Source organism: Dictyostelium purpureum (genome assembly GCF_000190715.1).
Source record: "Dictyostelium purpureum unplaced genomic scaffold DICPUscaffold_198, whole genome shotgun sequence".
NCBI lineage: Eukaryota > Evosea > Eumycetozoa > Dictyosteliales > Dictyosteliaceae > Dictyostelium > Dictyostelium purpureum.
Genome location: NW_003519534.1, coordinates 1 through 19,690, shown reverse-complemented (window position 1 = coordinate 19,690; position 19,690 = coordinate 1). Strand labels below are relative to the sequence as shown.

The 19,690-nt window shown below is 25.1% G+C and overlaps 9 protein-coding genes across 9 annotated transcripts; 5 read left to right on the top strand and 4 right to left on the bottom strand.

The window, feature by feature from the left end:
- Nucleotides 1-243: 243 nt before the first annotated feature.
- Nucleotides 244-1,278, bottom strand: DICPUDRAFT_92387 (uncharacterized protein). Its single transcript, XM_003289873.1, has one exon. It carries the CDS (start codon nt 1,268-1,270, stop codon nt 305-307), a length of 966 nt encoding a protein of 321 aa, XP_003289921.1. The 5' UTR covers nt 1,271-1,278; the 3' UTR covers nt 244-304.
- A 1,592-nt stretch (nt 1,279-2,870) lies between these two features.
- On the top strand, nt 2,871-3,903 carry DICPUDRAFT_92386 (uncharacterized protein). The gene has a single exon (XM_003289886.1). The coding sequence runs from the start codon at nt 3,204-3,206 to the stop codon at nt 3,879-3,881; it is 678 nt and encodes a 225-aa protein (XP_003289934.1). The 5' UTR covers nt 2,871-3,203; the 3' UTR covers nt 3,882-3,903.
- A 49-nt stretch (nt 3,904-3,952) lies between these two features.
- Nucleotides 3,953-4,819, bottom strand: DICPUDRAFT_88722 (uncharacterized protein; the record flags this gene model as incomplete). Its single annotated transcript, XM_003289872.1, has 4 exons — nt 3,953-4,031; nt 4,103-4,230; nt 4,311-4,390; nt 4,465-4,819. The coding sequence occupies 4 exons, from the start codon at nt 4,817-4,819 to the stop codon at nt 3,953-3,955; spliced, it is 642 nt and encodes a 213-aa protein (XP_003289920.1).
- A 926-nt stretch (nt 4,820-5,745) lies between these two features.
- On the top strand, nt 5,746-7,578 carry DICPUDRAFT_56378 (uncharacterized protein; the record flags this gene model as incomplete). Its single annotated transcript, XM_003289885.1, has 3 exons — nt 5,746-6,093; nt 6,165-7,205; nt 7,280-7,578. 3 exons carry the CDS (start codon nt 5,746-5,748, stop codon nt 7,529-7,531), a joined length of 1,641 nt encoding a protein of 546 aa, XP_003289933.1. The 3' UTR covers nt 7,532-7,578.
- A 1,223-nt stretch (nt 7,579-8,801) lies between these two features.
- Nucleotides 8,802-11,209, top strand: DICPUDRAFT_80682 (uncharacterized protein; the record flags this gene model as incomplete). Its single annotated transcript, XM_003289884.1, has 3 exons — nt 8,802-8,950; nt 9,019-10,795; nt 10,877-11,209. The coding sequence occupies 3 exons, from the start codon at nt 8,802-8,804 to the stop codon at nt 11,207-11,209; spliced, it is 2,259 nt and encodes a 752-aa protein (XP_003289932.1).
- A 149-nt stretch (nt 11,210-11,358) lies between these two features.
- On the bottom strand, nt 11,359-11,754 carry DICPUDRAFT_154384 (uncharacterized protein; the record flags this gene model as incomplete). Its single annotated transcript, XM_003289871.1, has 2 exons — nt 11,359-11,387; nt 11,475-11,754. 2 exons carry the CDS (start codon nt 11,752-11,754, stop codon nt 11,359-11,361), a joined length of 309 nt encoding a protein of 102 aa, XP_003289919.1.
- A 236-nt stretch (nt 11,755-11,990) lies between these two features.
- DICPUDRAFT_154383 (uncharacterized protein) lies at nt 11,991-13,654 on the top strand (the record flags this gene model as incomplete). The annotated part of the gene is made up of 3 exons (XM_003289883.1): nt 11,991-12,500; nt 12,592-13,266; nt 13,334-13,654. The coding sequence occupies 3 exons, from the start codon at nt 11,991-11,993 to the stop codon at nt 13,652-13,654; spliced, it is 1,506 nt and encodes a 501-aa protein (XP_003289931.1).
- Nucleotides 13,655-13,804: 150 nt separating this feature from the next.
- On the bottom strand, nt 13,805-15,955 carry DICPUDRAFT_36556 (uncharacterized protein; the record flags this gene model as incomplete). The annotated part of the gene is made up of 3 exons (XM_003289870.1): nt 13,805-15,533; nt 15,624-15,744; nt 15,829-15,955. The coding sequence occupies 3 exons, from the start codon at nt 15,953-15,955 to the stop codon at nt 13,805-13,807; spliced, it is 1,977 nt and encodes a 658-aa protein (XP_003289918.1).
- A 940-nt stretch (nt 15,956-16,895) lies between these two features.
- Nucleotides 16,896-17,618, top strand: DICPUDRAFT_154381 (uncharacterized protein; the record flags this gene model as incomplete). Its single annotated transcript, XM_003289882.1, has 2 exons — nt 16,896-17,219; nt 17,289-17,618. 2 exons carry the CDS (start codon nt 16,896-16,898, stop codon nt 17,616-17,618), a joined length of 654 nt encoding a protein of 217 aa, XP_003289930.1.
- Between the last annotated feature and the right edge of the window lie 2,072 nt (nt 17,619-19,690).

Below are 19,690 nucleotides of genomic sequence, written 5' to 3'. Positions count from 1 at the left end.
AAAATTAAATAAAAAATAAAAAAAAATAATTTTATTTTTTCAGAAAAAAATTTTTCAATTTACTTTTCCAGTATTATAATAATAATAAAAATATGATTAAATGCCATACATGAATACACTGAACAAATAAAAAAGGAAATAAATAAAAATATGTTCAGTTTTTTTTTTTTTTTTTTTAATTTTTTTTATTTATAATTATATATAATAGATATATTATTAAAATAATTATTTTTTTTTTTTTTTAAATTTTGAAAAATTTGATTGATTGTGATTGATTTTTTTGAATTTTTTGAATTTTTTTTTTCTAACCGTCAATATCAAAATCATTACCAACATATTCTGATTTTTCAGTAGCCATTCTATTTCTTTCAATGATATTTTGTTGAGTCTTGATATACCAACGATAAGTTTGATAACCTAAAAGTGCTACTAAAATGGCGATACCTAAATAAACGGCAGTATTCATAACTAATAATTGAGTTGATGAGTATTTCTTCATTTTTTCCTTGATTTTGGCCTTTCTCTTTTCATCTTGACGGGCACGTCTTTCGTTATCTTTCTTCTTTTTCTTTTCTTCTTTTTCTTCTTCTATACGCTCGAGGGTCTTATGATCGGTATCATCGAAAAAGAAAAAGATGATATTTGGAATCATAGTGATTGTGCACCAAACGTAAAGTACTTCGGTTCTGAGGTCTACTTGTTGAATCATCTTTGGAATATCTAAAAAGATAAAGACACCAAGTGTGAAGATTACCCAAATTAAATTTTGATTTACAAAGCTGTTGATTGTTTGTAAATGTCTTTTCATATATATAACGGATGTTAAAACGACTGCGTAAATTGCCCAAATATAAATTAAATATACTCTATTATTTGCTACAATTTCACCTGCTCTCTTTAAAATAAATGGTAATCCAAAAAATGTTGGAACTAATAAAAATAATAAACCAAATTTGATAAATGTCTTTGTTGATTTTTCTGGTTTTTCTGATTCACCACCACCACCATGTCCAGTACATGGTTTACCATCATGTGAATGTCCGTGTTGTTGTGGTTTTGTATTGTTGTGTGAATGTCCATGATGGTTGTCATCGTCATCTGAATGATCTTCGTGATCATGGTCGTGATCATTATGTTCATGTGAATGACCATGATCGTGTGAATGACCGTGGCTATCGTGTGAATGACCGTGGTTATCGTGTGAATGGCCATGGTGATCATGTGAATGACCATGTCCATCTTCTTCTTTTTGTACTGTTTTTTTTGCCATTATATTTTAAATATTATTATTCTTTTTTTTTTCTTGTTTATTACTATTTATTATTAAAAATTTATAATAATATATTGTACAAAAAATAAAACAAAAAATAAATTATAATAGTTTTTTAAAATAAAAAAAAAAATATAATAGTTTAAATATAAATAATTTAAAAAAAAAAAAAAAAATATTTATTTCAAATGATAAAAAAAAAAAATGAAAAATTTAAAAATAAAAAAAAAAATAAAATTTTTTTTTAAAAAAAGTGGTGACAATCTTTATTTATTTTTGACCAGTGCATTGACTTCATAAATATAATTAGTTAAATTATTACAAAAAAAAAAAAAATAATAATAATTAAAAAATAATTAAAAAATAATTAAAAAATAATTAAAAAAATAAAAATTTAAATAAATAAATAAAAAAAAAATATTTCTATATCTAAAAATATTTATAAAATAAAAAAAAAAATAAAAAAAAATAAATGGAAAAAAAAAAAACCAGAAAATAAATAAAGTGACATTTTTTCCATAAATAAGCAATGATGCTAACAGTGCAACAATTTTATTAATAATAAACCCTTATCATTTAAAATATAGTGATGATATAGCCGATTCACATCAATGGGGAAATTTAAATCAACGTATTTACATGGATATATAAACAAAGTTTTTTTTTTTTTTTATAATAAAATAAATATATTTTAAACAAATAAATTTTAAACAAATAAATTTTAAACATGTCAATTATTAGTAAATATAGTTTATTTAATTATTTTTTAAAATTTATGTTTCATTTATTAATATAAATTTTTTTATTTTTAGAATTAATTTCATCTACTACTCTTTCATCATTTTCCAACAACAAGAAATCCTCAGTCTTATTCAATGACAAAGACGCTCCATTTGGAAGATATACCAACAACCAAACTTCATGTGGCTGTGCTGATTTCAGAGGAGGAAACATAATCAATATCGACATTGATATCCGTAAAAGACGTGGAGGTTGCTGTTAAATTCTTTGCGTAGTAATAAATATTTATTTCATAAAATCAATAAATATAATCATTACATTAAATAATCAATAAATTTTATTTATTCATTGACCAATATCCTTAAGGTATTTTCTATGTTATTATTTTCCATATAGTTTTTTTATTTATCTTTTAAAATTAAGTGGGGTAAAATTAAAAATTTTATTTTTTTTTTTAAATTTTTTTCATTTTTTTTTATTTTATGAATATGTGTGATACATGAAGATAAAAATGAAATATAACAATGATTTAGAAAATTTAACACAATTATTACAAAGAAAAGAGGTATTTTCACAATCAGATATAATAGAAAAAGCAGATTTTTTTTATAACGATTATCTTATAGAAGCATATTTTCAATTAGAAATTATAGATTATGATTTTTTGTCACTACCTTGTGTGGATAGCCAATTAAAAGAGATAATAGACAAGTTTTCAAACACGACTACCACCACTACAACCACCACCACCAACGCGACCATGACCACAACGACAACAACAACAGCAATCAGCAGCAACGATAATCAATGTCCCAATATAAAAATGGGAAGAATTTGTGAAATACCATCAGAGTTTTTAGAAATTAGCGGTAGATTATTGGAAGAGGAAATCCAGGTAATTGAAACTGCATGTAAGAAGAAATTGGGTATTGAAAACGAAGTAAAAATAATAACAAGACTATCAAAATTAGTGATATACGAAAAAAACAGCCCACCCTTTCCAATAGTAAAGCACAATGATACAAGCGATAATAAATTTGCAACGTTAGTGTGTGTTCTACCCAGTACCAAACCCAAAAAGGGTGGTGAATTTTTTATAAAGCATAATAGTACAATAGTATCATTAAATATAAACAATGTTAGTCCATCGAACCTTAGATTTGTCGCATTTTTCAATGATTGCCAAACCAAGATGAAGCCAATAACATCAGATGGATATAGAGCATGCTTGGTATTCGATCTAATCAAATCCAATAAAAGACTATCCCTATCTGCAAATGAACTAGATACAGGTAAAAAGAACCAAGAGACAATGAAAAAACAAATAAGCGAACAACTAGAATCATTATCAAACGAAATTAATAACCAGTTTACAAAATTAAATAAATTAATATATGTATTCGATCACCACTATCAGTCATTCAGTCAACTATTAAAATCGAATGAATCTATCAATGACAAAACCATTACAAATAAAATATTAGCATTAAAGAATTCTATTGGATACTCAGTTTATTTAGCCCAATTTAGCTACCAAGAAATATTGTCCATCAATGGTGATTTTGTAAAAGATGATACCTCCTCTGTAGTATCAAATTTCCTAGATCCAAACGACCTATCTCCCATCACCCTATTTGGAATCGACACTCATATAGATATCGATGAAATTCTTCCAATAAACTGTTTAAAAAATATAGAACCTAAACTAACAAGAGACGCCAATAGTGAAGACGAAATAAAAACATACACAGCATCATCGTTGGTTATCATCAAAAATGAAACGCTAAATATCCCACCTCCTCTTATCCAGTCATCTTCTTGTTCTGAGAATATAAACCCAAATAAAAACAAAAAAACCAAAACAAAATAAAAAACCTGTATAATTTCAAACCAAACCACAATATCCTTTTTTTTTATTAAATACTATATTTATTTATTTTTTTATTTCTTTAAACCTCTAACAGAGATATCATATACAACTTCTTCTATTCTCTTTAAATCGTATTTCATGGAATCGTATCTAAAAATAAACAATTAGTTGGTATCTTTTGAAATTTATATATATATTGTATAAAAATAACTATAATATACCTCTTTCTAACAATATCATTTTTAAGATTTAATAATCTAAAACCAGCAAATAAATCGGATTCAAATTTGGAAATGGCACTTGGGGTTTCGTAATCTTGTCTAATAACACAATTTAAACAATATCTGCTCTATAGATTATGAATTGAAATTGAGTTAGTAAAATATAATATAATATAGTTTGAATTAAAAAATAATTTTGATTACTTACTAATTCATTTGAAAGGTTACATAAAGCAATTAAATAATCTTCTAATTCGAGTGAGAATGCACCTGGTTTATTTTCTTCGACTATTTTTAAAGAAAAAAATTAATATTTTTGGTGGTGGGTGAGAGGGGGTGATTGAACTTTGGGGAATACATACGATTTAATAATGATTGAAGCTCTTCAATTTTTAATAATTGTTTCTTTTCTATCCAATATGAAAATAATAAAGAGAATGAGATATTGGTAAGTGAAAATTTCCAATATTCTCTATATTTGAAATAAAGTTCTGGTTTAATTAATGATTTTAATTGATCGATTTGGATTTTTAATGGCTCAATTTCGGTTAATAAGTGTTGATATGTTGTAGTGCATGAAACGGAGTGATATTGTTGAACTAAAGTTGAAAGTTTTCTTTCTACAGGCTCGATATTTTTGACGATATCTTTAATTTGTTCACGAATTTGAAACTCTTTTTCTAAATCAACTGAAAATTTTTCAAAAACACTTTCCATTTTATTTGTATATTATATCAATGATTAAATAGTGGGTATGTGTGTATAATCTGGATATATCTATAGATCTATATCTTTATATTAAAATATTGATCAAGATAAAATTAAATAAAAATGGTGAAATGAAATTTATAAATTTTTATGAAAAAATAAAAAAAATTATTTTTTATTTTTTTTTCATTTTTTTTTTTTTTTTAATTTTTTTCAAATTTTTTTTTTTTTACTTTTTTACATTTATTATTTCTACGACTATATATAACAAAATGTTTCACAATTTAAGATTAAAACTTTTAGGTTGGGCTGCTACTGAACCAATCTTCTTTTTCACCACTGTTGTTAGTACTCCATGTAAGTATACTTTTATAAACAATATAATATCACCAAACCATCTTTTATTAACCCTATGATGATTTTTTTATTAGTGGCCTTTTTACCATTTATCGTTAGACCATTACGTGAAAAATTCGCCACCAGAAAACTTCATGCTCATGCTCGTATGTTATTAATTTAGGTTATATTTATATTGGAAATAGATTTAGGAAAGAGAGGATTTATTTATTAATCGATCATTTTATTTATTTTTATAGAATTCATTCACAATGGTAAAACCTTTTAAAGCAATAATACAGTAACAATAATAATAATATATATAGAAAAAGAAGCCTTTTTTAAAATCATGTTAAATAATAAATTAAATTAAAATTAAAATTAAATTAAACAAGAATTATATTGTATTTTTTTTTTTTCTCTTTTTTTTATTTTTTTTTTAAATTTTAAAATTTTTTTTTTAAATTTTTCATTTTTATTTTTTCATACAACCAAAGAAGAAAGACATGGAAGATAAAATAAACCCTAATGCATCAACCACCACCAATTCCCCCTCTACAAATAATGATAGCAAACCAATTAATATAAATATTGGTATAATGGGACATATTGATAGTGGTAAAACATCATTGGCAAAAGCACTAAGTACAAATTTATCAACCGCATCTCTAGACAAATCACCAGAAAGTCGAATGAGAGGTATTACATTAGATTTAGGATTTTCATCATTTCAACTTAATAGAGAACTTTTAAATAATGCCATTGGAAATGACGAAAGTAGTAGTTGGGGTAATAAAATAGATAATAATCAAAATATTCAGATTACATTAGTAGATTGTCCAGGTCATGCATCATTAATTAGAACCATCATAGGTGGATCACAAATTATTGATATGATGTTTTTAGTAATCGATATAAACAAAGGTATTCAAACCCAAACTGCAGAGGTATAAAACTTAACCATTACACATAATAAATACCATTTATAAATTAGGCTAACCATTAATTATTTATATAGTGTATTGTAATTGGCGAAATAACATGTAAAAAAGGGATTATTATATTAAACAAGATTGATCAAATACCAATTGAAAATAGAAATGAAAAAATAGAATCAGTATCAGGTAAATTAAGAAAAGCATTAGAAAAAACCTGTTTTAAAGAATCACCAATAGTACCATTTTCAGCAAACCCAAGTGATAATAATAATAATAATAATAATAGTGATAATAACGACGATAACAATATAGCCAAACCAATTGGATTAAATGAATTATATAAAGAATTAAATAAATATTTAGTCGTACCAAAAAGAGAGGAAAAAGGTGATTTATTATTCGAATTTGACCATTGTTTTCAAATTAAGGGTCAAGGATCAGTATTAACAGGTACAATATTAAGAGGCACCATCGAAGTGAATCAAACTATTCAAATTCCTCAATTAAATTTAGAAAAAAAGGTTAAATCAATGCAAATGTTTCATAAACCAATTAAAAAGGCAATTCAAGGTGATCGTGTAGGTGTTTGTGTAACCCAATTAGATTCAAAGCTATTAGAAAGAGGATTGGTATGTTCAAACAACTCAATACCTTCACTATCCTCAGCACTTATTTCAATTGAAAAGGTCAGATTTTATAAAAGTGAAGTACACACAAAATCAAAATTTCATATTACTATTGGCCATTCAACTGTAATTGCAAGCTTAACTTATTTCTCAGCAATTGTACCAAATAGCAATAATGGTAGTGGTGATAATAATAACAGTACATTCAACTACTCCAACGAATATATTTATCAAGATACTTTAAATGCAACCTCACCAGAATTCCCAGTGGGCTCACAATTTGCTTTGATTAAGTTTGACCATCCAATCCTATGTCCTCTTAATAGCGTTATTATAGGTTCGAAATTAGATGTCTCCACTGATTCAACTGGTTGTAGAATAGCTTTTCATGGCACTCTAATTGAGGGTGTTGATGACAAATCTCCAAATTCAAAACAATCTTTATCAAAATTAAAAATTTACAAAACCAAATCGAAACAGGGCCAAGTCGAAAGAGTAAGCATTTATTTTTAGTTTTATCATTATTAACTTTTTATTAACTCTAAAATTATTATAATTTGTTTTATCAGGTTCATAACCAAGATACACTTATTGGTAAAAATTTATTTAAAAAAGATTCCGATATGACTAGTTTTATTGGTATGAAGGTGGTATTCGAAACTGGCGAAACTGGTATCATAGAATCGTCATTTGGCAAAGGTGGCAAAACTAAAATACAACTTTTAAACAATGTTGCTGCTGAATCTATTAAAATAGGTTCAAATTTCACTTTAACTTTCAAAAGATTTATTTTTGATCAAACTAAAAGTAATAAGCAATAAAAAATAATAAAATAAATTGTAAAATAACAAATATTTTTTTAAATTATAAAACAAGATAACTTTTTAAATAATTAAAGATTTTAAAAAAAAAATAATGAAAAAAATAAAGTAGACACATTTTTGTAATTTTAGAATTAAATAAATATATTTTATTAATTTCATTTTATTTTTGAAAGAAAGAGAAAAAAAGAGAGACGAGAAAGAGAGAAAGAAGAATGAACAATGAAAGTCACAGAGGAAGAAATCTATATTCTGTAAAAAATAAAGAAATAAATTAGTATTTTTGTTATATTTTTATGTAAAGTTGCTGTTTTATAATATTATTATGATTATTATTATTGAATCAGAAAAAATGTACCAATAAAAACGTTTTGTCTACAGTATATTTAAGATCAGGTCTCGAGTTGTATCATCATTTAATAATAATAATTATAATAAAACAAATATTATAAAACTTACCAATATTAAAGTACAAGTGAAATTTCTTTATCAGAACTAATTTAAAAGGGGGAAAGCAAAAAGAAAACCTATTAATGAAAAAAAAAAGAAAAGTTAGTATATAGTTAAAATTTTAAAATTACGTAATTTCAAAATAATTTTTTTTTTTTTTTTAGGATCAGAAAAAATGTACCAATAAAAACGTTTTGTCTACAGTATATTTAAGATCAGGTCTCGAGTTGTATCATCATTTGAAAAAAAAAAAAAAAATTATGTGTATAAAATAATAAATATTTACTTTTTGGTTTGTGTGTTTGTGAAAAAAAAAAAAAGAATGAAAAAAATTAGTTTTATAAAAAAGTGAAAAAAAATATTTTATGAAAAAAAAAAGAAAAATAGTTTTTTTTTTTTTTTTTTTTTTTTTTTAAATTTTACGTTACTTTTTTAAAAATTGTAAATTTAATGATAAAATAATTTGTTTTTTATTTTAATTGAATGACCAAGCAATAGAATACCATTTAAATACCTTTAAATATTTCTCTATTCTTGTTTTGATATATTTTTTTTTTTTTTTTATAAATGGATACCTAAAAAATTTATAAATTATCGGTTTAGGATTTAAAATATTAAATAATTATTATATGTTGAAAATTACTATTTTGGTTAGCTAAAGAATAAAAATGAAACAATTTATTTGTTGAGTTTTTTTAAAAAAAAAAAAAAAAAAAAAAAAAAAAATTAAATTATTTTTAAAATTGAAAAAATTATTTTGTTTTTTTAATTTTTTTTAATAAATTGTAATATATATAACCTATATTGATTTAAATCAATAATGGGATCAATAGTTAAGTTTACAGCATTATCAGGAGGTGACAATGAAAAGCCTCCTTGCTATTTATTAGAGATTGATGATTTTTGTATACTTTTGGATTGTGGTCTGAGCTATGACTTGGATTTCTCATTGTTAGAACCATTAAAAAAGTAAATAAATAAAACAAAGTAAAATAAAATAAAGTAAAATAAATAGTAACATTTAATTTATAATTTAGGTATGCAGATAAAATTGATGCAGTTTTATTATCAAATTCAGATTTATTACATATAGGTGGATTACCATATGCAGTTGGTAAATTAGGATTAACAGGTACAATTTATGGAACTACACCAGTATTGAAAATGGGTACAATGTTTTTATATGATTTATATGAGAATAAAATGGCGCAGGAAGAATTTGATCAGTTTAATTTGGATAATGTAGATGCATGTTTTGGTGAAGATAGATTTAAAGAACTTAGTTTTTCGCAGCACTATTTATTGCAAGGCAAAGGAAAGGGTATATCGATAACACCCTATTTAGCAGGTCATATGGTTGGTAGCTCGGTATGGAGAATCACAAAAGGAACCTATTCAATTATATATGCATTGGACTTTAATCATAGAAATGAGGGCCATTTAGATAGTTTACAATTAACAAGTGATATTTTAAAGCCATCATTACTTATTACCGATTCAAAGGGTGTAGATAGAACATTACCATATAAAAAGATAGCGACTCGTGACCAAGCATTATTGGAGAAAATTCATAATAGTCTTAGAGCTGGAGGTAACGTCTTATTACCTGTCGATACTGCTGGTAGAGTTTTGGAACTTTTACTTTGTATAGAAAATTATTGGGTCAAAAATCGTCTTAGTCTTTATACAGTTGGCTTTTTAGGTCGTTTTTCATTTAATGTATGTCAGTTTGCAAAATCACAATTAGAATTTATGAGTTCGAGTGCATCAGTACGTTTCGAACAAAAAATCGACAATCCATTCACATTTAGACAAATTAAAATATTTTCAACTTTAGAAGAGATACCAGAGACTAATACACCAAAAGTAATTTTAACAAGTTCACAAGATTTAGAGACTGGCTATTCAAGAGATCTTTTTATAAAATGGTCATCAGATCCAAAGAATTTAATTTTATTCACAAATTATATACCAGAAGGAAGTTTAGCATCAAAAGTAATTAACATTGCATCCAATAAATCAAGTGGCTCAAATAAAACCATTGAAATTCAACAGGGTTCAAGAGTACCGTTACAGGGTGAGGAGTTATTAGAATATGAACAAAGAATTGCCAAAGAAAAAGAAGAAAAACTTTTAGAACAATTAAAAAAAGAGCAAGAAGAGCAAGAAGAGCGTGAGCGTTTAGAAATGGAAGAAAAAGGTATGAACCTTGATGACAATAATGACGAAATAATGATTACAAATGGTGTCAATGAACCATCATTACCAAATGGAACAATTATCAATGACTCATTATCAAACTTTAAAAACCCATTCGAAAATAAATATGACTTGTCAAGAGGCCAATTTAGAAGAGAGGGTATGGTTGCAATGTTCCCATACTACGAAAAGCATGTTAAATGGGGTGACTATGGTGAAGAGGATGAGGAGTTTATCGAAAAGAATCAAAATCAAAAGGTTGAGGAGGTAGCAATGGAAGAGGATGAAGAAAATGAACAAGAGGTTCCAAAAAAGATTGTTGTTACAACTCATCAATGCGAAGTTAATTGTAAAGTTGATACCATAGATTATGAAGGTATTTCTGATGGTAGATCTATTAAAACTATCATTCAACAAATTGCTCCTACAAATTTAGTTTTAATTAGAGGTAAAAAAGATCAATCGAAAAATATAGAAAATTATGTTAAGGAGAATATGAGAACTAAAGGTATCTTTTCTCCAGCAATTAATGAAGAGTTGGACTTAACATCCGGTACAAATGTTTATGAATTAGTTTTAAGAGATACTTTAGTAAATACATTAAAACCATCAAAGGTAATTATTATAATTATTATTTAAAAAAAAATTAAAAAAAATGAAAAACAACTAATTAAACTCATTTATTTATTGATATAGATTTTAGATTGCGAAGTGTCATTTATTCAAGGTAAAGTGGAATATAATCCAGAAAACAATTCATCCTATTTAGATATTATACCCAGCGAACAAAATAATGGCCATGATGAATCGTTTATTGGTGATATTAAATTAGCAGATTTAAAACAAGTTTTAGTAAAAGCTGGTATCAAAAAAGTTCAGTTCGATCAAGGTATTATTAATTGCAACGATTTGGTATATATTTGGAGAGAAGATGTCGGTGGAAATTCAATAATTAATGTTGACGGTATAATATCTGATGAATATTATCTTGTAAAAGAACTTTTATACAGACAATTCCAAATAGTTTAATAAAATAAAAATTTTCCTTTTTTTTTTTTAATTAAATATCTTTTATATAAATATTTATTATAATATTTTATATGATTATTTTTTCTTTTATTTTTTTATTTAATTTTTATTTAATTTTTATTTTCCCAATTATTTAAAACTACAATATATTATGTACCATCATCGTCCCCAAATGTGGCTAAAATAAAAAAAAGATAAAAGTTAGAATTTGAATTTGACGAAAATAAGATAAAAAAGGGGTGTGGGTTGATATGATATCACTTACAAAGTTGTAATAATGAAAAAATATTTGATTTTATATTTCTATTTATAGTATTTTTATTATTGTTATTATTATTATTTGATGAGGAAACTGATGATTTTGTATTATTTTGGAAACTTGGTAAATTTGATGATGTAGATGATGCGGCAGGTGTGGCTGATGTGAATGTATTTAAGTTTATATTTGATATATTTGATGGTTTTGAAGCAGCAGTTGCAACTTTGATATTATTTCTTATTGTATTGGCAGATGTTTTATATATGAATCCAAATGATCTATTCATTTTTTTTTGTTTAATCGAAACACAGATATCAATTTGTTGATATTGCTTAAAAAACTTGATCAAAAATAAAATAAAAAAAATTAAAAAAAAAAAAAAAAAATTAAAAAAAAATGAAAAAAACGAAAAAAATAATTTATTTTTTTTTTTTTATTTTTTTTTATTTCGTTTATTATTTATAAATATATATAAAAATAAATAAATAAATAAATAAATATAGTATATATAGGTTAATATAAATGGAAGGAGAGAAGTTTTTTGAAAGTTTGGGATTGGCACCATGGTTAATTAGAAGTTGTAAACAATTAAATTTTAAAAATCCATCGAATATTCAATATAATACTATCCCAGAGATTATTAATGGTAGAGATATTATTGCAAGTGCTAAAACTGGTAGCGGCAAAACAGCATCTTTCGCCATTCCAATTTTAAATTTGTTATCAGAGGACCCTTATGGTGTATTTGCAGTAGTTTTAACACCAACTAGAGAATTAGCAGTTCAAATTGCAGAACAGTTTAGCGCAATTGGTGCACCAATGAATGTACAAGTTTCAACTGTTATTGGTGGCATTGATACTGTAAAGCAAGCACTTATTTTAGATAAAAGACCACATATTATTGTTGCTACACCAGGTAGATTGGCTTCACATTTAACCAATGGTTTGAAAATAGCTTTAAAGTTTTGCAAGTTTTTAGTATTGGATGAAGCTGATAGATTATTAGGTGAAGATTTCGAATTGGAAATTGCTGTAAGTTATATAATAATAATAATTTGATTTTAAAAGTTTTGTATTAATAATTATTATTGTTATATAATCATAAACATACATAAATATACAGAGTATTTTAGAATATTTACCACCACCAACTCAAAGACAAACCTTATTATTTTCAGCCACCATGACAAATAATTTAAAGAAATTAGAAAGTATTTCATTAAATTCACCATTTATTTTTGAAGATAATTCTAAATATGATACAGTCGATACATTAAAACAAGAATATATATATATGCCAGCACAAGCCAAAGATTGCTATTTGGTTTATCTTTTAAAGAAACATATAGGTCAATCAGTTATAGTTTTCATTAATAATTGTTATTCTGTAGAAGCAGTAAAAGGAATGTTAAATAAATTGGATATTCCAGCAGTTTCATTACACTCTTTCCTTGACCAAAAGGCTAGATTATCTGCACTCAAAGTATTCAAATCTGGTAAGGTTAAAGTTTTAATTGCAACTGATGTTGCTAGTCGTGGTTTGGATATTCCAGATGTCGAAATGGTTATCAATTATAAATTATCAAATTCATCAAAAGATTACATTCATCGTGTTGGTAGAACTGCACGTTTCGGTAAATCTGGAAGAGCCATTTCTTTCATTACCCCACATGATGTACAATTAATTAAAAATATAGAGCTTGTTATTAAAAAAGAATTGGAACTTTATAAAACCGATGATGATGAAGTTTTTAGACACTTAAAAGAATCATCAACCGCAAGAAAAATTGTCGAAGTTGTAAGTAGTACAAAACTATTTTTATCATTTTTATAATTTACTAACCACTATTACACTGCCACTATAGCATTTAGATGAAATTGAATTCGGTGTTAAACAAAAAGAAAGAAGAGCAGAAAGAAACGAATTACAAAAACAAATTAAAGACGACCAAGAATTAAACAACAATAATAAAAATAATGACAAAAAAGAAAATGAAAATAGTTCCATTAAAAATAACAAAAAGAATACAAAGGAAAAAGTTATTGAAAAAGAAAAGAAACCTGAAAGCTCAAAAGTTAATGAAAAAAATAATATTAAAAAAAGAAAAGAAGTCGAGAATACAAATAATAGTAATAACAATAATGAAGATGATGGTATTAGTTTATTTAAAAAGAAAAAAAAATAAATAAAATAAAAATAAAAAAAAGTTAAATTATTATTTAAATAAAATAATAAAATTTTATAAATAATTATTTTAGAATGTTATTTTTTAAAAATTATTATACATTTTAATTTTATTGATTTTTTTTTTAAGATTTTTTTTATATATTAAAAATTATAGTTTTTTTTTTTTTTTTTTTTTTTTTTTTTTTAAGTTTGAACCTTCGCTATCACTACTTTCTTCTTTAGCTTCAATTTCATCCAATGAAATAGCAACATCTGAATAAATTTGGAGTTTGAAAGATCTATTTACATTTGGATCAAAAGTGGATGGAATAATAGTAAATTCTCTTGGTGAATCTGGTTTAATGGTAACTCTGCAAACAATATCATTTCTCTTTTCCCAATTACCAGTTTTACTGAAGACCATTTCATTTTGGAAGTCGACAGCAGTGAGTGGTTCAGCATGTGAATCACGTGATAAAACAATGAAACCAATACCTTCATCAGCAATGGTTGAATCTTGAATTAATTGAATAGCAAGAACTTGGTCTTTATCTGAATCTGGAACTTTAAGGTGGAATTGTGGGTTATTAAAGAAGGTTGGTTGATTTGGACTACCACCAGCTGATTTACCAACCCAGGTACCTTTAACTTGTTCGACTTCAGCGAAACCTTCAGTTAATGGAGCGAATGAAGCTTGTTTGTCATCAGTGAAAAGAGTTAAGTGGAAAGCACCCTCAACACCGTGATCATAGGTTGATGGGATAACAATATAGGTACCCTCTTCAAGAGTCATGGTGCAACCAGTGGAGCAAACAAATTTGAATGATTCGGTCTTACCAACTTGTTCTCTAAATTCGATGGCACGTTTACCACTATCTAATTGTTTAATAACGTAGAAACCAACACTCTTTTCATTGTCATCTTGTGATAATAAGACACAGGCTCTGGCTTTTTTGGTAAGAGTGAAAGCATATTGTGGGTTTTTGGTCCAACCTAAAATATTAATATCACCACCACCATTGGTAGCAGTGGTCCATAAACCATCGACAGTAATTTCGGTCCATTGGGCATCTTCATTCTTTGGAAGAACAAAGAATTCACAATTGTCTAATTTTTCAGAGTCTAAATTGAATTTATATGAGCCAGTGAAAGCAAAGGTTTCAGCGTATGGAATGATACAGTATTGGCCTGGTTCGAGATCGATGCTGCAATCGACTTGGGTGGCAGCAATTGGACAAATAAAGTTATCAACTTTCTTAATATCGTTGGTGGTATCTAAAACGACCTTCTTGCTACCGTTGTAGAATGAGTCGTAGTTGATAACAAAGAATGAAACTCTTTGGTCAACACCTTGTGGTTGTCTAAGTTTAAGGGTAACTGGGGTAACTTCATTCTTTACGGTTAAAAGGTATTGGGTGCATTTGATCCAATGTGGGTTATTAATTAAACTACCAAAATTGTTTTCAGAATTCCATTGGCCATCTAAGATGATTCCCTTGAGTACTTCTTTTGGTGGTTCATTGAGAACAAATTTAATTTCTAAACAGATTTCTGGTGGGGCTTTGACTTTTTTGGCTGGGAGACTTAATGAACGAGCTCTGCCTGATGGTGAAGCTGGGGCTTCTTCAGCTGGTGAGTCTTCAGCAGAGTGATGTTCATCAACTCCTTTTTCTTGAGCATTATCATCTGGTGTAGTGGTTGATGGAGCTTCACTTGATGTTTTCTTGATTCTGCTACTTCTTGCTTTCTTGCTGGTTAATGGGTACCATTTGGCTTCACCATCAGCATTTAATAAATCATTAATTGGAATATTAAGTTGACCTGTCATTTTATCTTTAAATAAGAAATTCTTTTTCCATGCTTCGATTTCTAATTCACTAGTTTGACCTGTAACACGGCTATTTATAAATAAAAAAAATATTGAAAAAGTTTAATTAGTATTACAAAATTTATAATTTTATTTCAAAAAAAAAAAAAGAGTTGCTTACAATGAGAAAACATCAAAGAATGTATGATTGGTTAATGGTTTGGTTTTAACTTCAGTTTTCTTTTGAGCTAATTCACATTTAACATTTAAGAAATGTAATTGACAACCTTTAACTTCCTTAACTGTATTATATAAATATAAATTAAATTATTAGTATATTTATCTTTTAAAATATACATTTTAAAACTAATTATTTAATAAATTACCTTTAACTTCTAAATTACCAAAGATAAATTTATCTTTAATTTCAGATGATGGTGATGAAGTTGCGGTGGTGGTAGTGGTTGTTGTTGGTGCTGGTCCGGTTGGAATTGATTCAACAGAAGCAGACATTTTGTAATTGTTTTATTTCTTTTTTGTATAAAATAAAAATTTTAGTGTGAAATGATTTGATTGTAATTAATTATAAAAAAATAAAAAAATATTTTAAATTTTTTTAATTTTTGTTTTTTTTTAAAAAATTTTATTTGAAAATTTATAAAAAAAAATAATAAATAAGGTATTTAAATTTTTAATAAATTTAAATTGATAAATAAATAAATAAATAAATAAATATATATAAATAAATAAATATTATACAAGTTATGATAACTATAATGTTATTATTTTTTTCAATTAAAAAAATACAAGTCAAAAAAAAAAAAAAAAATTAATTAAAAAAAAAAAAAAAAAAAAAAAAAAAAAAAAAAAAGTCATTTTTATGAGCCAATACATTAAAATAACAACAATGCCAGAAAAGTTAAAAGTATGATAATTATTTATAAAGTAGTAGAGTTTATTTGATTTCTTTTTATTTACCCGTGGGGTATAAAAAAAAAGAGGTAATTATATATTTCTAGTGGTGTTAGCTAATTGGTGTTTAATTTTTTATTTTTTATTTTTTTTTTGATTAAATTCATAAGTTCAAAAAAAAAAAGGTAAAGATGAGAGGTTAAATTGTGGTGATAATTACCCCTATTTGAATGATAATATATTTTTTGTTTTTTAAAACCCCCATTTGAATGATAATATATTTTTTGTTTTTTTAATATTTTAGGGGTAATTATCACCCACTATTTCTATTTTAATTTTTCAATTTTTCAGTGTGGGCTGTTTTATATTAATACCTATAATTGGGTAAAAAAATTTAACTTCTTTCAAACAGTTTTTTATCAGTTTCTAAAAAAAAAAAATAAACAATATAATAAATATTTTTTTTTTTATAAAAAAAAAAACAATATAATAAAAAAAATATTTTTCATTTCATTAAATATAAAGTATATTTTCTTTAAAAATGAATATTAAATTATTAGTTACATTAATTATTTTATTAATTTCTTTTTCAAATGCCATTTCAATTAACATAAATAAAATTCCATCAGAGTCTATGGGTAAAAAGTCAGATGGAGGGTGTGGCGAAAAAAAAGGATTTACTGCAAATTATGAAATAGTTGCTGACAATATAAATATTGCAGTTTCCAATTTTATCGCACCCGATTCATATTTTGAACGTGGAACATATATTGTTGACTATGAAAATCAACTCTCAGTATGGGACTTCAACAGTACAACTGATGGTGTAATTATTATAGGAAAAGCCTATGGATTCATTAGAAACGTAAATATCAAATATAAAAACAATTTAAATTGAAAAAACTTACTAAAAAACTCTTTATAACTATTCTAGTCAACCCAATATTATGTTTATAAGGTTAATGGTGTAGAAATGTGTACTAAAGGTATCTTACAAACAAATTTAATCGAAAATATTTCAATATCAAAAAAAGTAGGATCAACAAATGTTGGATCACACCAATTTGATGTTTATGAAAATTTTACCCCAGTCTATAACCTCACTCAACAATATGCAGTTTATGATCCAAATGATTGCTCACTAGTAAGCTTACATATGTCAGATAGTGTTCTTTACTCAGGACAAGCAATCCTTAACGTTTACGACTATAAACCATATGTTGATGTTTCCAGAACTCAAGTCCCATCGTTATGTTTTGAATAAAAGCCAAGCTTTTTATAACAATAGTGGTAATGGATATAAATCGTTTCTATTATTAAAAAAAAGGAAATTATAACAATTATAAAATAAAAATTAGATTTACTTTTTTTATTTACCTTAATTTTTTTTATTTGTTTATTTATTTATTTAATTATCTATTTTGTAAAATACTTTGAAGGGATCACAAAATTTTGTGTAATGAAAAATGTCAATACATTGGATCGGGTTCTGATTTGATTTACTAAACATTCGAATTGATATCGTTTCAATATTAATATTAAAAAAAACTATTAGTAATAAATAAATATTTTTAATTTTTAAATAATAACAATTACATATTAATAACTATGGGATATCATAATTATTTTTTATATCTTTAACTATATTTAGAAAAACAAAATATGATAAATTTAAAATTAAAATATTTAACGTTAAACCCACCCCTATTTAAAAAATAATTTTATGTGAATATAATATATAAAAAAATGAAAAAAAACAATTTATATTTCTTTTGGGGTAAAAAAAACTTTCACATATTAAAAGTGGCTCATTGATAATTACCACTATTCTAAATAAATAATTTCATTCGAAGTAACAATATTTTTAGGTGCTGATTTGTGTGAGTGTTTGATTTTTTTTATAAAAAGTTAGAGATAAAAAAATTTCAATATATATATACCAAAAAATTAACATTTCATCCACATAATTTTATTAAAGCAATATATCTATACATTATACCCACTACATTTATTTGTTGTTTTTTTTATTCACCCATTACATTTCATTTCATTCTATTATCAATATGGTGGTTAATTATGTATTCTGCGTGGTGGGATACATAATTAACCATTCGGCTCTAATATACTTACCTCCACGTGGTAGAGCTGGAAACACTCTTTACAAAGAGTGGCTAATAGTATAAAAAAATATAAATAAATAAAATAAATAAAATAAATAAAATAATGATATTAATATCATTTTATTTATTTTCATTATACACATTTAGGTAAATTCAAATGGGATTGATCATTCAAGAATATCAAGATTTATTGTATAATAATTATAGTATAAGTATTTTATTGGATCATTTAAAAATATCAATTATTGTGAAGCATTCAATATATATCAAATATTATGGATCATTAGAGCTGAATGGTTAATTATGTATCCCACCACGCAGAATACATAATTAACCACCATATTGAAAATAGAATGAAATGAAGTGTAATGGGTGAATTAAAAAACAACAAATAAATTTAGTGGGTGAATATATTAGAACTGAATGGTTAATTGTGTATCCCACCACGCAGAATACATAACTAACCACCATATTGATAATAGAATGAAATGAAATGTAATGGGTGAATAATTAAAATAACAAATAAATGTAGTGGGTGAATAAAAAAAACAAATGGGTGAATAAAAAACAAACAAATAAATGTAATGGAAAATTGACTTGACAAAGCTACTTATTTACATCCAATAAAAAACAATTAGTTGATCGAAAACTTGATTGAATATTACACAATATTTGATATTTTTAAATATTACATAATTCATGATATTTTTCAATGATAATAAAACTTGATATGTTTAAATGATAAATAATACTTGATATTTTAAATGCTAAATATTACTTGATATGTTTATGTGATAAATAATACTTGATATATGTGAATATATTAGAGCTGAATGGTTAATTGTGTATCCCACCACGCAGAATACATAATTAACCACCATATTGATAATAGAATGAAATGAAATGTAATGGGTGAATAATTAAAATAACAAATAAATGTAGTGGGTGAATAAAAAAAAAAATAAATATAATGGAAATTTGACTTGACAAAGCTAAAATTTTTTTAAAGCACTTGTTTCTTGTTGGTGCTGCTAAATAGTCCTTGATATATTTGGATGTTACACAATAATTGATATGTTTATTTTTATTTTTATCTATATTTATATTCTATTTCTTTCAAATTTGATTTCTATACTTGATATTTTTGTGTGATCCATATTACTTAATATTTTTTAAATGCTATATAATATTTGATATTTTTTATGATCCATAATAC

Coding starts and splice junctions, on each gene's coding strand:
- DICPUDRAFT_92387 (XM_003289873.1), bottom strand. CDS start 1,270: ATGGCAAAAAAAACAGTACAAAAAGAAGAAGATGGACATGGTCATTCA.
- DICPUDRAFT_92386 (XM_003289886.1), top strand. CDS start 3,204: ATGAAGCCAATAACATCAGATGGATATAGAGCATGCTTGGTATTCGAT.